The sequence below is a fragment of the Vigna unguiculata genome, chromosome 1, assembly GCF_004118075.2.
Source record: "Vigna unguiculata cultivar IT97K-499-35 chromosome 1, ASM411807v1, whole genome shotgun sequence".
In the NCBI taxonomy this organism is placed as follows: Eukaryota; Viridiplantae; Streptophyta; class Magnoliopsida; order Fabales; family Fabaceae; genus Vigna; species Vigna unguiculata.
In genome coordinates this window covers 38154106-38172331 of record NC_040279.1, presented here as the reverse complement: position 1 = coordinate 38172331, position 18226 = coordinate 38154106, and the positions used below count along the sequence as shown (strand labels likewise).

Below are 18226 nucleotides of genomic sequence, written 5' to 3'. Positions count from 1 at the left end.
CTTATTGCTGTTAAGTTTTCCTGTTTTGAAATGATTGAAGCGAATGTCTATGACATCGATTAATTTACTACTCGATGGCCATGTCCTTTTTTTTCCCTCAACAACTATATCTGATAATTGAAGGCTAATTCTGTTAGTCGAAATTGTTAAACTTTATTCATTACATACCATTCATTCTGTTAGCACACAGTAACTAGTCCCCGATTTAACTAACTGGTTGTGGTATTATCATTTTCTCTGTTAACTTTTGAATTCTCTAGCAGACAAACTCTGTAGAGTGAAAGGCTTAGTTTAGATAATTACCTTTCAGCAAGAACTCAATGACATAGTGAGGAATCCTCCAATCTCCATCCAAGACACGAATTACAATGCCATTTAAAATTGACTTTTTTCTAGCAAAAAGTCAGAATGCTGATGGGCTTTTTGGACCTCTGATCTCTCTGCTCCACTTTTTTGATTTGTCCCTAGAGAGGGGAAAGCTATCGCTAGCCAAACTTGTTGAATATCTTTTTGCAAACACAATTGTTTTTTAACTGAACCACAGGTAACTTTTCTCAATGATTTATTTTTCTGTACACAAAGCTGAAATTATGAGACTCAATTGTGCATTTCTCAAACTTTCTAACTTTTTGGTCACTTTATTTTTTATCTTTCTCCTACAATGCAATATTTTTGAAGTTGCACAAACCTTCTTGGTATGTTTTCTGAATTTGACAGTAGATGGTGAGCGGTATAAATACTAAGTAGATACGAGACAGAGATGCAGACATAGTAACAGAGGAAATTTGATGAGTTTAGACGTAATGAATGTGAAGTTTGGTCCAATAGAAAATAGAAGGCGTTCTTAAAATATGTTGGTAAAGATAAAATAATAAGGTTGAATGTGGTTATAAAAAAATGCAGGGTTGGATAAGCGAATTAAAGGGACAGTTATATTATTGCGATTGTCGTACTTGTATAGAGTTGTTTGTCTCTATTATTAACTATGGTTATGGTACTCTACATAAAACAAGGACGGTTTTAGTATGTTTCCACAGAGACGCAGAATTTTGATAAAGGTCGAACGTTGAAATTGAAGAAATGGACATTTAATGAAAAAGAGACTTAATTTTCAAAATGCAAAAATGATGAATCATTTGGATAGTTGGTTGAAGTCCAACAATTTCTATGAGAAGAAATGTGAGCTTAACTAGGTGGTTTGTCAAAAGTAAATTTGTATTTGTACCCAAAGGATGGAACTTTTCCAAAGGATAATGATTTTTGAAAAATGATCCCTAAAAGCTAAAAAGAAGAGAAGGTCAGTTTTGTACCAAAGAGTATCTGGCGGAAAAGTTGGACAAGAAAAGGAAAGGGCTATAGAGTTTTCAAAACTTGAAGTATTATCAGCAATAGGAGCAAGAGAAGCTAGAGAAGCTTCTGTTATCGTGAATTTAATGCAGTATGCTTTGTTTGCTTACATTACCCCTCTAAGCCTTTACTTTTCCACGAGAATTTTGCCCTTCTTAATTCAACTCCTTTATTTCTACTTCTTATTACTAATCTTGGACTTGCCTTTGCCTAGGCCATGCCACTCCCCCAAATCAAATTCCTTTCTTCTCTCTCATCCAATCCAACTCATGTGGGAATGGAGAAATTTCGTCACACCCCACAACTTTCAAACTCACGAGATAACAACTATATGCTCTAAACCAGCATGGTACATATTACATAACCACCAAGGTCGGTTAAAAGTGAAAACCGTCCTAGCTACCATTGTACCACAATTTCTCACATACCTATCTTTAGGACTACCTTCACTCCCTTACAACCAACTTAACTTTTCCCATATATACCCATTTCACAACTGTTTTTTTCCCCTTCCTATCTTATTACATCACTCTTTTTATTAATAAACTAAACAACACACACTTTAACCTATTCTGTCTCGTCTTTCTCTATCTCTCACAATAAAAAATAATTATATCGTATTAAACCACACACTGAGCTTGGATAAGTAGTTGTAAGTAGTAGTTGATTGGGAGTGTAAAACTCTTGGCTGTGAAACTGCAAACACCATTTTCTGGTAACAAAAACCTGAAAAGAAAAAGGGTGACCAATGGCCATGGTGGTGGTGGACATTCACATAAATAAGTCAAAGCATATGATCCTCCCTGGTGGCATGTCACCCGTTTGATCAGAGTGTGGGACCGAAACAATTATGTGGAATGTCTCGTGAAGAAAAGAGATGAAGCTAGTTCTGGAAGGTCAGATATATAAATTCAAAACGACAGTGTCCAATCACCCTTCTTATATTATAAGGCTCCTTCTATATATTCGAATCTCTATGCAAGTTGCAAAATTCTTAAGCTCCAAAGCCTCCCATTAATTCACATCAAACCCCCTGTGTCCTTCTTAACCATCCACGTAGCTTCTGACACAAGACTTTGCCGCTTTTAACAAACATTTCAAATCGCTTAAGGCAGCCATAGTGCACATGGGGAGACACTCTTGCTGCTACAAACAGAAGCTTCGTAAAGGCCTCTGGTCTCCGGAGGAAGACGAGAAGCTTTTGAATTACATCACCAAACATGGCCATGGATGTTGGAGCTCCGTTCCAAAACTAGCTGGTACCACTACTCTCTGCAACACATAATCTTTCATCATCACTTTATCAATATCGCACCATCTGCACAACACAATAACTCTTTTAATCCTTCTCTCAAACTTTCTTCCTTTCTCTATGTCATGTTTGTGTGTCAGGCCTTCAGAGGTGTGGCAAGAGCTGCAGATTAAGGTGGATTAATTACCTTAGGCCAGATTTGAAGAGAGGGGCGTTCTCGCAGCAAGAGGAGAACTCCATAATTGAACTTCATGCAGTCCTTGGCAACAGGTAGTACTGTTATGTTTTCCATTTTCTAAGGTTGTCGGCGATACATGTTTTTGTTTCATGGTTTTGAAGTTTTGATGGGTGTACCAGGTGGTCGCAGATCGCAGCCCAGTTACCAGGAAGAACTGATAATGAGATAAAGAATCTATGGAATTCGTGTCTGAAGAAGAAGCTTAGGCAAAGAGGCATTGACCCAAACACACACCAACCCCTCTCCGAGGTTGAGAATGACAAGGACAAGGGTCTCACAGCTGACAGAAGCAACCAGAAAGGCTCCAATGAGATGAGTGTTGTTGAGCCACCAAAGCAAAAGCCCATAACTACATCTAATACTACTTCTATGCCAATGGATAGATATCCCCTTGAAGTTTCTGCTACCTCAAAGATCAGCAGTGGTGGCAACAACAACAACAACAATAGCAGCAGCAGCCTAGACAGGTTTGGCACTTGTCATGACAACAACAGCTCCATGGCTAGTTCTGATATGATGGGAATGGGATATTTCCCTTTCCAGCACCTGAACTACGGACCAAACATGGGACTCACTACTGCAAACCCCAACAACACCCCACTTTGTTTCATTCCTGGTTCCACTTCTTCCCAGATGATGTCAGAGCTGAATTCCACCATGCTCCATTCTGTGTTCTCAACACATGTAAAGCCCACCGTCAGCCTCCAGTCTAATAACAACAACAACCCTTCTTCCATATTTTCTGACGGGGTTCAGAACTGGGAAGGAAGTACCTTCAGCAATAACAACAACAACAACAACAATGCAAGCAAAAGCAATGGGAGCAGTAGCTGCAGCATCCAATTACAAAGCAGCACTAACTTCCTTGATCATGGCAGCACAATAACATGGGGGCTGCACCCAGAATCTGGCACCAAGACAGATACTAAAGATGCTCATTCTTCTCATGTGGTGCCCTTGCATCAGAAGCAGAAGACATCAAATGGTCGGAGTATCTGAACAACACCCCTTTTTTCCTGGGAAGCACAGTGCAGCAGCATCATCATCAAACCACTCACTCTCTCTACAATGATGAGGTGAAGCCAGAAACAGGGTTCATAGCAGACGAATCAAGTACCAGTTGGCAGCACAGCCAGCACTTTCAACCCTCGGATATATATAGCAAAGATCTCCAGAGATTTTCAGTGGCCTTTGGACAAACCCTGTAGCCTGCAGGCAATGACTGTACTTAACACGTGGAAACCTCAACCCAAGAGAGGAGCAAGATGCCGACATTTCCAATGTGAAGTAGGTCAGAAATTTGTCGCCAGTTCTGACCGCAGGTGTGTGCTGTAAATTTTTCTTTTCATATTGTAAATGTGTCCGATTTATACCGAAAAAAAAAACACCTCAGCAATCAGCATTATGTTACAGTATAACTAATATTTGTGATTGATTCAAGCTTCTTCTTCTTCCATCACTTTGTTCATTAAACACAGAATAAGGCTTGTTCCTCATAGATCTCCATTATTCCTTATACAGTATTCATATGGATCTACATACAATTTATGATAACAGTGAGCATTATTTTTCTGAATTACGTTTTTGTTTTTGTCGCTATACTGTGTAATAGTTACCATTAAGGTGATGGAGCGTGCGTGTGACACAATATAGTTTGAAATCTAGTATGATTATCTTTTGTGTGTCCGTGATTTGCTACTACACAGTCAGCTTTTCACTTGATCCTTTTCCAATTGAGAATCCAGTGAGGTTATTTTGTTTTGTGTCGTGGTACCGTTTTTTCTTTAATGGGTGTCTATCACTGTCTCATACAGATAAAAGAGTGTTTACACTTTTTGGCCAAACCTTAGCTCCATGAAGATAAGACTATTACTACTACTCTCTACTCTTCCCTTCACCTACGTCTTTCTAATCTACGCAATCCAAAACTGTTGACGGTTTTAATTCCCAACTCAACACTGTAGTCTCTGCAAGAAGAAAAAAAAAAAACACCCAAATTTATGGCACCACACCGACTAATTCAGTTTAATAAAGGGCACTCTCAACTTGTTTAACGCCTTTTTTCGTTATACTAAAGACGCGGCGCAACCAAAAAGTAAAACAACAACACAATGAAATAATGATACACATTTTACTTACATTTTACATGATCCATATAACTTTCTCTCAGTTTTCACCATCTTTTTTAATTTCTTTCTTCACTCTTCTGTTATTCTTTTTCTATAATAATTAATTAAAAAAATACACTTTTCATTTTTTTATTATATCTTTAAAATTACGTTACCTTCGTTTATTAAAATAAATAGTAAATCTACGACAATTAATAAAGAAATACTCTTTAATAATCCCAAGCATAAAAAGTATCTGTTCATTTTTCCGTCACAGTGGTGTTATTTGACACCGAAAAAATTAATTTGTAAATTTAATTTTAAAATGAATTTTCTAGAAAATAGAATTTATTTTAAAAAAATATTTTATCAAATAGGATTGTTTTTAAGTGCTCAATATTTAGGAAACTGGATCCATAAAAATTGTGTTTTAATAAATATATATTGATAATATTTGTTTAAAAATATATTGTAAAATCTATCTTAATTATATACATGTACCTTTTAAATTTTACATGTTTATATTAGTGTAAGATAACCTAATTAGGTCTTGTCTAATATGTTGCACGTTTTTTATTTACATGGATTTGAAATTAGGATTGTACAGAAATTTTGCACGAGATAAGAACAATGATAAAACATTCTTAAAACGTTTCACCATTATCTATTGTGAACCAAATTAATTAAGCAAGATAGTTTATGTCTCAACAACACAGTTTGGTTGATAGGTCAACTGGTTGCACCACGGTCCTAGTGCATTGCAACATTGAAAAATAAAAGGAAGAAAAATTTTATTATAATGAATATTATTTTAATTTAATTATTTTTGAAATTAAACAATACAATAATATATTAATAGAAATTTAATATCATGATACAACTTTTATGAATATTATATAACTGTTGATTTAAAATTTAAATTTCATTCTTCCAAAATTTTACCTCAATTTTTTTGAAAGAAATTAATAGTTTAAATTTAAATTAATTCTTCAACACAAAAGTAAGAATTAGTTATTTCTAGTTCAACATAAAATTTTTATCTTTTAATTAATTTTAAAAATCAAATACGTACTGATTTTATTTTAGAAAATCAATTCTACATTTTTAAACGCGAAACCAAACACGTACTTGGAGAGAAAATTCAACCCATTCCGTCCAAGTCGATTTTCTTTCTAATTTATAAATTAAAAATAAATAAATAAAAGACACAACCGTCGTTGGATATTGTTTGTTTGTATTGTATGCCATTTTTTATGTCATAAAAAGATAAATAATTTCTCTAAGTTTATTCAAAAAGTTTTGTTTCCAGATTTTAGCTTTCAATTGTTAAACTTTGTTTCTATTTTAATTTTAATTACACTGAAATCAAAAATAAAAAGTAAACTCTTTTGATTAGTTTAGAAGAAACACGATTTATCTTCAAAATATATTTTTTCTAAAATACTTTTCGTGTTCAAACTTTATATCAGAGGAGTTCAAACTTTATATCAGAGGAGTAAATAAAAAGGAGTTACTGAAAAATATATTCATCATTTAAAGAGTGTCAAGAAATAATATTATTAAATAATGTGAAATTCCATCTATGAAGATAACTGTCGTTTACTTTGATACATTTTTGCTTAATTTTTACAGATATAATTATTTATTGTGATAGAATTTTTTTAAAAAATAGTTATATATTAAAAGATTTGAAACTTAAAATCAGTGATTATCAAGGATATTTATTAGATGATAGAAAAAGTACCAATTTGAAGTTGTGACGATAGAATTCTAAATGAATGGGTCCCACACTCGCATGACACTGAAATAGGTTGCCCTGTTTTTTGGTTTGAGTGACATTAGAAATGACAGCCACACACAAAAATTAATATTATTAATAATATCTTACAAGAATAAATAACTCCCAATCCTGACCGCAGAATTTCGAAAACAAATTTATGCGCACGGGTTACATCCACCGGTAACGTTGAATAAATACAATTACTAAAATAAATAATTACCAAATAGTAAATTAAAACTTTTGTAATATTTAGCTGAATTTGCTCAATTTTATCTTTGTTTTAAATTTTGGTCAATTTTGATTAATTGAAATTTTTTATAATAACGGTTAAATCTTTAATGGAAGATGAACATTGTGTGTTATATGTAATATGTCATATGTCATATAGTGATTTTTTTAATTTTAGATTTTTTTATTTTTTTTAATATAAAAATAATCCTTCATGTGTCAAATCAGTTTTGTGATACATGACTGTATTAGTGTCAAGTTAGTATCAATGTTACATGTAATGTCACATGTCAATGTTAATGTCATACATCAGTATCTTATATTCAGTTCAGTCCAGAATTTCTTTAATCTTTCAATTCAATCTTAATTTTGTTAATTTTCAAATTGTGATCAGATTTATTTTTTCAATATACTAAAATCTTTATTAAAATTTACAATTTTATTAAATATTTATTTCGTTAGTTTTAAACTCATTATAATTATATAACTGGAATATAATTATTAGATCTATGTTTGAATTTTGCTACACTTAAAAAACAGGATTAGAATTGGTTTAAAAATAAAGAAGAATTTTCATTCTGAATTTAAAAATAATGAATAATTTTCTTTCTAATTTTAAATCAACTCTAACACTATTTTTACATGTAACAAAAATAAAAAATAAATCTAATAATTTCCTTCCAATAACATAGTTATGGTTGGTTTAAAAATAATGAAATAAATATTTATCATAAATCTGAATTTTAATAAAAATTGTAGTATAACATTTATAAAAAATTAAATTTGATCAATTTAGAAAGAAAAAATTTGGAATTGAATTTAACAAAATAAAAACTAAATTGAAAAAAAAAATAATGAAAATTATGACTGAATTGAATAAAAGACACCGACACGTGACACTGATACAGACTTGATATGTGACACTGATACTGACTCGGCATGTGTGACTACCACCACGTGTCACAATTGACTTAACATGTGAACAAAAATTTTAATTAATAAAAAATAAAAAATATTCTAAGAAAATTATAAGCTAACATGTGATAACACTATTCATTTCCGTTAACGATTTAAATGACATTACAAAAAATGACAAAAATTAAAACTTTATTAACACTCAATCGACAAAAATATGACCAAATTAAATAAAATAGAAGAAAATAGAAAATAAAGATGTATTTAATTCCTAATAAATCTATAAATTTATTTTAAATTTTAAATGTTATTTTTAATGTGATATTCTTTTATTAAAATTTAATAATAAATAAATAAAATTATAATCTATAGTAAAAATAATCATTAAAATTATTTATGTAAATTTTCAAATATTTAATATATTTATTTTATTTATTCGAAGTTAAAATAGAAGTGTAATAAAAAAATCATCTAGAATCTGAATAATTCACCTAATTAATCCGAAATTAGTTCATAAGTTGAAAATTATATTATTAAATATAAAAATTAAAATATTAAATAGAATTAAGTTTAATTCGAATCCGATCCGGACTTAAGAATCATTAATTGCACCTAATAACAAAATTAAAGAAGTTTAATTTCTTAAATTACACGTATAAAGCCTGCGTAAGAATGTATATGGTTATTAAACAGACTCAAAACTAGCAGATATTGATCATTATCACTAACATACTTTTCATAAAATAGGAAAAAGTATTTTTAATCGGATATCATCTCAATTAATGAACAAGTCATTTAGTATATTTTGATTCTAAATACCTAATGTCACACGATGCCACTTTAATAGATATTGATTATGACTAAATACTTGAATCATTAATGGTTAACTAATAAAGAATGTATTAAACTTATAATTGTTTTTAGTTATATGTATAATTATGACAACTGATTTAATACCTTATTTAATGTCATTTACTAAATGAAGAAAAGCGTTTATTAATTAATAACCGATAAATAAATTATTATTAACTTGCAACATATATTATGACCAACTAGAGTTTAAACTTTGCATGAACAAAATCTTGCATCATAAAATAGAGATTTATCTCAAATGACCCCACTGCACTCTGTGTTTTTGTGATACAATAGAAAGTTTCATAATATTGCATACAACACCTTATTTTCTTTCTATTTCCTGTGTTGTATTGCATAACCTACTTTCGTCGAAGCTTTTTGGCTGAGCTTTTATTAAGACTCCTACCGAGTTTTTTTTTTTTTTTTTTTTCTGGAGCCAAATCAAATTCATATTGAATTGAATTAAATTATTTTAAAAAATTATACTAAACCATTATATTAATATACCTTTTAAAAAATTAAACTATTAAATAGGAGTACGTAAATTTAACGATAACACACCTTATTGTTTAAAAACACATTTTAAAAAAGATGGGGTTTTAGTAATAATTTAAACAATTGAAACGGTTTAAAGTAATTTACAAATTTAATTTGGTTCAACTCTTTCAAATTGTAAATTTTGTCGATTCTTTTAAATTATTATACATTTCAATTTAAGTTTTTCGTTAAAAATCCAAATGTGAATTTAAGTCCCTTGATTAAAAATGAGAAAGTAAAACATTATATAAGGATGAAGACCCATAAACCTATAATTTTAAGATATTGGGTTGAGAGTGATGTCAATGCCTTATGCAATTAAACTCAGATCTTATTGGTATTGTATCTCTGAAACTCATATATAAATCTAACACTTCTTACATCATCCGATTAGAGAATTATTTTAAGGGAGAGGCAAAAAAACGAATATTTTTTTAAAAGAAATTGAAGTTTCATTGTTGATAGATAAGGACAAATTCTGGAGTCATAATTACAAATATTAAAGCCACCCCCTCACATTCTTAAATTGAATTATTTAAAACTTGCTCTATATATTGTCCATGTGCACACACAAATTCAATAACTCGTCTTAGTCTTTAAATATTCTTTATGGACATTTGTGATTCCATGTTTAGAATCTTCAACCATGTGAAACAAATTATTGGGTTTATTTTCTATGACCCTACAATCATCACTGTCCAGGAACAGAACAAAAATCTCGGGTAGGATAATGAGATAATGGCAGAGCAATCCCATGTTTGATCTCCCATAATATACTAATTTATATTCTTGCTAAACAAAGCTCACAAAGTTGCTTCGACACACACGGTTCTCATAAAAAAATTGATAAAATAGTTTTTAATCACAAGTAAGGGTAAAAAATATTGGTATCATGTTTCATAAACAAAAGTTTTCATTTTTAATTATTGTCTTCAAGACGATTTACTTATAAAAGGACGAGTAACCAATAGACAATTTGTTGATTATGACAAAGATGAATAAAATGATTTGGATAATGATTGAACTAATAATGACGGTGTCGATTATTAAATAACCTTGTCGTCGGAAGATTTGATCCGGGAGAAGGTTAATTTATACGAGTTTTTAAGCATGAACAAGGCAAATAATAATGGTAACAATCTAAGGCCCAACTTTAACGCATTGCACTATGAATAGGAAACAGTTTTAAGGACTATGTTAATGTCGGATTCTGATTAAAAATTAACGACTTTAAACCCACGTTTTAAACAGAATATTATTATTATTTTTTTTTTTCTGGTGATGAGTGCCTTAAAATTAGGTTATGCAAAACGAGTTTATTCCTTCTCTATAAAATCTTAAGCAAGACCAACTTTATATTGCATATCATAATAAAAATCGTATGCAAGGTCATTTTGATACGGTGGGTTGAATCTTTCTCAATAAAAATCAAATTTTTGAAATGGTTAGCTACAAAATGATTAATTTTAAGTAGTATCGAGTCTATTAATATAATAATACAGAATAGCAAATCATAATGAATGAAAAAAAAATTATGATTAATTTTAAAAGTCAAAACTATAAAATCATACAACATTAAAATTATTATTATAAAGTTACAAAACATAAAAAAAATGTGTAAAATATTACTAGTTCTGGTTGAATCAAGTTTTATGTGTATGATATTCCAACCAAAGATACTTGAATTTTAAAATATGAACTTAATCAATAATTTGAATCAAATCAAATTTCGTTAGAGTTAATCAGATCAAGCAATGTGAGACTCATCCACCCCTTCATATGTATATCATCTCCATGACTTCTACGCAGTACATGTCTTGAAGCGTAGTTAAAGCATTGAATGTTTTAAATTTTTTTTTGGGTCAAAATAGTTTGGAATCTTGTGAGTTGTATTGTAATTAGTAAGTGATTGGGTTGGGCAACTGCAATATAAGGAACATTGGGCCATGCCCAGCCCAATAACGTGCAGCGCGCCCAACCTCAGCGCTGGTGGGCTTTTGTAAATTCTTCAATTTAGGCTAATGTTTCGAGTGACTCATTCTCACGTATGATTGTTTCGTTTTTTACTTTATTTTTTAGTGGGTAATAACAATTTAAATTCAGATAAATTCATCCTTTTTTTTTCAAATTTCTTTTATATCAATAGTATGGCATAAAGTACTTTAATTTTTCACATACACAATCATGAATCAAATTCCTAAGACATTTAAAAACACAGCAATCTACTGCCTAAGTGGGTCAAACTTGTTGGTTCACGTTCTTTTTATTCTAAGCTAAAAGGGAACTAAACTATAACATTTATTTATTGCTGGCATTTCCAACATGGTAATGGTCGATAGATTAAATTTGCATTTCTCAGCTTCCTTTTTTTTTTTTTTTTATTGTTTTCCATAATTTAATCGAATGGCATAATCCTCCACTTTTGAGAAAAAGCGGAAAAATGAATGAGATGAAGGATGATAAACTTTGGTTCATCGGAAAATCAGATGATGACACGTGTTATCACAAGGATAAGGACAATCAATGACCTTAACACCTGCTCGATCGAAATACCAATCTCCAACAGCCAGAGCAATAGCCTGCACATTCATCAATATCACAACAATGTTATATCATATTAATAGCAATAGCCAGCAATCACTGTTATGTAGCAGCATATCAAAAAACCATCTATAACCTCCTACGTTGTTTGTTTCTACAGGTGAATCAATGTTCTTTAGTGACAGTGCATTAGTTCAAAGTGCCAGACTCACCTTGTTCCTAATAACAGGAGAATTGTCAGCAAACCATGTATCCTGTCTCTCAGTTTGGCAGTGAGAAAAACATGAATTGATAAACAAGCCATTCTGGTTTGCTCTTGCGAAGTCTTTAATAACATTCAGCATGTGGTTCCTGAATCCTGCACCAAAGAGATAATGAATAATTTATTAAAGGCTTCCCTCCACTTATAATCAATGCTATTGCTCTACAGCATATTTATTACCTTGCAGATATTGAATTTGCGGTGCAGTACATTTAGCATGATTTAATCTACAATCATGCCAATAGCCATGCGGATCTGCAGATGGAGGAGCTAAACTGGACTGGATCTGATGATAAGCAGGGATAGGTATTTATCAACGGCTAATTTACTGATCCAGAATTTATGATTTAGTACCAGTTCATAAAGTGACACAATTTACCTGCCATGAATCATAAGCAGCATTAAGAATGAATAGCGGGGTCTTAACACTGGCGATCAAGTTTTGAGGGAAGAAGCACTGAAAAAGGGTAGAAAACAAGTCAGTGAAAGTTCAATTAGGAGCAAGAAACAATGGTGCATCCCTTTTCTCCATATTCGTTTAAATGAAACTGATATTCCTAAATTTTTGGTACAAGGCAATGATTACCGAGATGGGATCAAGGTGATTAGTACAAATTTGAGGCAGATTCTTCTGCGCTCCCTGCAATGATTAAACAAATGTTTATCAGCATGCCTTGAAACTTGTACCCATCATGTAAATGACCAAGTTTTCAAACCATACAAACTGTTCAATTAAAACTGGTTTCAGAATACAGTTTAACTGCTCAAAATATGATTTCATATCATATTCAACGTTAGATTTTGGTTTTGTAGCTGTTGTTGAAACACATACTATAAGTCAATTTTTCGAGACAAGCATGGAATAATTGAATATGGAAGTACTTTCTTAATAAATCGTACTATCTTACCTGCAATCCTACAACACCACTGTATAAGTTCCTGAGTGTGCGCCCGCCAGATACGTCAATCCTATAATTCCAAGGGAACAACAATTGGACACTAAATTAAGAACGAAAATTCTATGATTATGGTGGAAATTTCAGTGAAAGCTTGAAGTGGTTCAGCTTGCTACATACGCATCAAGAAACAACCCAGCATCACTTAGACATTTGACTCTGCTGGTCACCGGAAAGAGACCACGAAATTCATCACAATGAATAATTGTAGCTAGGCCACCCGCGGAACATCCCGAAAGAAGAGCCTGAAGCAAAAGTAAATGCACATTACATCAGAAGAAATATTACTGACATAGTATTATACATACATATCCATGCATATGAGTTTCTATAACCTGATCAGCAAAACGCATTCCCTTTGACATCAAATCTTCCATAGCAGCTGCCCAAATACGCTGTCCTCTGAATTGCAGTTCAGCAGTCTGTTTTGACAAACAATTTATGAAACTAAATACAGTTCAGAATGCTATTCCACATGTTATACTAAACTTTTAAGGCAACAACTTCTGTTATTTCATCTTCTTGCAACCAAAATATTAATTTTAGGAACATCAGGATATCAAACTCTACCTCATCTTCACTGTCCCCAGAAAATGAGGCACCATCACAATAACGAAGCTTTACTCTATTCCAGTTGATAAAGTCTACGAACATGAAGAACAATAACATAAACAACACGGCTGATGCATATAACAAGGAAAAGAAAAGAGAAGAATTTGATCGTTTCAGATTTTTCAACTGAAAAGAAACCTGGATTTTCTTCAGCCTTATTACTCAGTATTCCAGTGAAAGGTATCTCTTTTTCCATGAAATCTGATGATCCACGCCGGGTTTTCTTGCGATAAACACATGTTCTGATATTATTGCACCATCCACCACCCTGCCACACAATTTTCACTTCAACATCACTATAAACCGCTACAGCATATCAAGCTGAGAAGTAAGTTGTTCAGTACATAAAAATCTTAATGGCATTTAGTGATCCAAAAACTTTTTTGTTTCTATACATGACATGTCCAGTCATGTCATGTGACAAAAACGGGATACCAACACTCATTCATTACAAATGCTTTTCAAGTGTGAAAAAGAAATCCATATCAACCTTTTCCAAGACCTGTTTTACAAGGTAAAAAACTACAACAAAAAAATAAAATGAATCAAAACAGAACAATTGAAAAGACCAAGTGACAGTAATAATACCTCTAAATTAATAAGCCAGCTATTTGCTCCTGATCCATATCCCCGGTGCAAGTGATAACCAGGTAATGTTCCATCCAAGCAAACTGCCAAAGCCAAAGAAAAGGAATTACATTTAGCCAAATTATAGCCAAAGCATTCTTAATTATGGTTAAAAGCTGCGGTTCAATGCAAATATTCCTTAAATATATTGCAGTTCCTGCATGTAGAAACATTCATATTTTACTTGGTTAAAATGAATTGAGACACGCTAGGCTAATTAATGTTGCGGAGAGACAGCTGCAAGGATTTAGTACTTAAAAATGAATGAGAAAACAGAACAATTTCAATCAGACAAAGTACATTCCAAGTAACAACATAATATTAAAAAAAGGAGAGGTGGCAACAGCAGTTATACTTCAGACTGAGTCATAGGCTAATTCATTTGCTTATAAAATGAAAAATAAATAAAATAACAAAGATTTGAACTAGATGACTACCTGCTCCTTTAGCAGCAGCATTTTGGACAAGGGTGAGTCCTACCAGCAGAAGGTTACTCCCGGCGTAGGATAAGGAAGCTTCATGAGCCTCTAATAAAGACAACTCTGTTTCATTGAATTGATGTTCATAATAACCTTCGAACCCATCAACCCAGTTGCTGAAAACTAGTGCTATAGCAATGGCAGTCCAGAAAACTCTCGCCATGGGCAAACAACACTTGGTGGGTGAGTTGGCAAAAACACTGTTCTTTGTTAGGTTAATGAAGCAAACAATAATGCGCACCCAAATCTGACATTAGCAACAGATGAAAAGCCATTTTTATTGAAAAATGTTGTCTCTACTCTAAAATTTCGGAGCTAATCAAGGAAGAGTTACGAAGGTGGTAATAACTAACGAGAGAGATAAAGAAAATGAAGGAAGGAGGAAGAGGAATCAGATTTATACACACAACACTACGTTTGGAATCGTATAAAGTTCACGCTTGCCAAATAAATATCTTGTGTACACCGTTTGTGTCACGGACTCTCTTTCTACTTTTTCTTTTTTCTACATTAATTTTGATGCTCTGTTATTATTCGATGAAGTTATGGAATCAAAAGTTTATGACAAATGCGTAAGGAGTTAACTTTCAGCAAATTCTTATACTGATACCAAATCAAAACTAGAACATTCGTTTAATCTTTACTCAATTTAGTTAAACTCGTGTAATTCAAACGAAGAATTGTGTTACAAAAAGAATTGCCTAATTATTATAATCACATCAACATGTTTGTACAAAAGAAGAAATGTTAACCGTAGATTGTGGTTTTAATGCTGTTATGCATTTTGATCTGTGTAACAAAAGAAATAAAGAAAAGTGCAGTGTGATTTAATGAGAACACGAGACACCGCTATAAGCGGTGGTTTTGTGAAGTATTGAGTAGTTCTTCTTTTGTTGTCTTGTGACCACTTTTATTGTTTTATACCTTTTTTAACTAAGATTTTCTTTCTATTTTGTTTTTGTCCTTCATATTCTCGCCAACATGAGAAAATAGAGAAGCTTTGAGTCTTTCACTGTGCATGGTTGTAAAGTAAAAGATGTATATTTTAAAACAATTAACATGCATACCAAAAACAAATCGCACTATATCAATGCATAATAAAATGGAAGTATAATTTTTTATATTATTAATATATTTAAATTAATTCACAATGTTATAAAGTTATCTTGAAATCCTTTTTTTCAACCTTGTGAATCTGCATGTCCGTAATTATCAAAATCGTCTGTCCATACAACACTTACTATTTCAACTTCATTCTAAAACGATGAAATAACAATATAAAAGTATAGAAGGAGCGATGATAGCACATTCTCATCAATACCTTTTTTACAAGCACATGCTGCAAAGTTTTGTTGTTTTTATTGTCCAAAATAAAATTAATTTATTATGGGTGCTATCATATTTTTATTTTAAAATGTAAAATAATTTAAGAAGAATCACCATTAAAATTATTATTTTTCTATTATGCGTTACAGCTTAAAAAAATTTAAGGATATATTCATGTAAAATTTTTCATTAACCAGAGAAAACAAAACTACATACGAACTAACCCACACAAAAATGTGACTTCCCTACCCCATCATATCCTTCTTATAAAAATTTTGTACATAGTTTTGTTATTTTTAAAATAAAAAAAGTATTATGACATTCTTCCTTTAAATTTATAATTCTTTTACAAATATTCGATAATATAACAATTTTTTTATGTATATATTGTGAAGATAAAAAATATCGTCAATATATAATGTTAATCTGATATAAAAATATCTCAACAATTGGTTCACGGTCAAATTATATCTTGGTGCAGTGCTTGTGGAAAGGGGTGAGATGGAACATTATTAGATATTCTAATGCTTAAGTTAAAGAGATAATTAAGCAAAATATCAATATAAAAATTATTGAAAAACAAAATTTGTTGAGTTATTGTCAATATAGAATATATATATATATATATATATATATATATATATATATATATATATATATATATGAAAAATTCATGAATTAACCACGTAAAAAAAATAATATACCATATAAACTCAAAACTTTAATAGATTATATTAGCCTTATTTATTCTTACCACATATGATATGAATATGTGTATCTAATAAAAAACTTGTTAATTAGAAGTAGTTCCAACAATTCAAGGATCATAAAACAATTGTTTCAAAACCGGTGCAAACCAATTTACATTTTGATGAATCCACCCAAGGAACTTTCAAATTTAGTTCGAGTTGTGAGTTACTTTAGTCGTAGTTTGGAACAACATAATAAGCAAATAAACAGTGGGAATTAGATATGGTAGCCTGTTCATAGCTGCAGACAATATAAAAATTGAATAATGACTCTGGAATTCAGTGAATGGGTCCATTTTTTTCTCTTTTCTAACTAGACACAGAGCCTACTTAAGAAAGTGAAGAATATAGAAAGAAACTGGGAAATTGTTTTTTTCTTCTTCTTTGTTTAGATACGAAAGTTTTGGTGGGAGGGATGAAATATGCGTTTCTTTTGAATTTGCATTTCCCACGCATAGGTTGAGTGGTTAGTGTGTTAGAAGGGGAAACACCTGATGCGTGTACGCAATTTTATCTCTATTCCATTCCATTTGTGCCCACCACCTATTTGTTGTGTGGTGTGCTCTACGCCTAAACTTCACATTTACTCAACTCATTTACACACTTCTCCAAACTTAATTAATTCCATTCATCTGTGTTTACCCACACAAAACCACGTGCTCTTGTCATCTTTTTCACCCACTCAACTTGTTCCTCTTTTCATGTCTGTTTCAGATTATATTCAACTTGACCTAACCCATCAATCACATTTGGACTATATTTATATAAAAGTTCATACAATGTTTTTCCAAATTTAAATGTACATTACCAAATTTTAGTGCAGAGAGTGAAGAGGGAGTAGTTTTATTTTGATTTTGGATTCTTCCTGGTGTTGAATATTGTCTGGAATATTCAAGTGCATTATATCTCTTTAGATAGATTTGTCTTCTAACTTTCAAAGAATTTGTTTTTCTAAATTTGTTGTATGGATGATTGATTCTGTCTTATGAAAGTTTTCAACCCATTTACAAGATTGGTCAAATTATTGATGGAATTTGTAGAGATTTTGGAAATACATCGTATGGAATTTTTATTGATGAAATTCTTACTACTTCATTTAGGTAGCTATTTAATTTTCACTCTCAAGAGAAGTAAAAAGAAATTATCCAGATTATGTAGAAGTTAATTTTGGTAGTAAAGCAGTAAACAGATATTAAAAACATTGAAATTTTCAATGTATATAAGATTATGTATATAAGACTGTTTTCGATAACATGCAACAGACACAGATTAATGTGGTAAAGCACAATTCATCCTAATCATGATTTCCTCACATGTCCCGCAATCACATGCGAGATGCAAATTTGGCACAGCCACACACACCTACATCCCACAGGTAGACAACAATGTCTCATAATTTTACTCTTTTTACAAT

General features: G+C 31.4%; 1 protein-coding gene and 1 pseudogene across 1 annotated transcript; one reads left to right on the top strand and one right to left on the bottom strand.

The window, feature by feature from the left end:
* The first annotated feature begins 1997 nt into the window (after positions 1-1997).
* Positions 1998-4335, top strand: LOC114173358 (annotated as a pseudogene).
* A 7210-nt stretch (positions 4336-11545) lies between these two features.
* LOC114176106 (pectin acetylesterase 12-like) lies at positions 11546-15171 on the bottom strand. Its single transcript, XM_028061041.1, has 12 exons — positions 14696-15171; positions 14220-14302; positions 13770-13899; positions 13590-13663; positions 13355-13441; positions 13140-13264; positions 12972-13032; positions 12650-12703; positions 12443-12520; positions 12244-12349; positions 12014-12159; positions 11546-11839 (listed from the first exon to the last, which is right to left on the bottom strand). The coding sequence occupies exons 1-12, from the start codon at positions 14898-14900 to the stop codon at positions 11732-11734; spliced, it is 1257 nt and encodes a 418-aa protein (XP_027916842.1). The 5' UTR covers positions 14901-15171; the 3' UTR covers positions 11546-11731.
* Positions 15172-18226: the final 3055 nt, after the last annotated feature.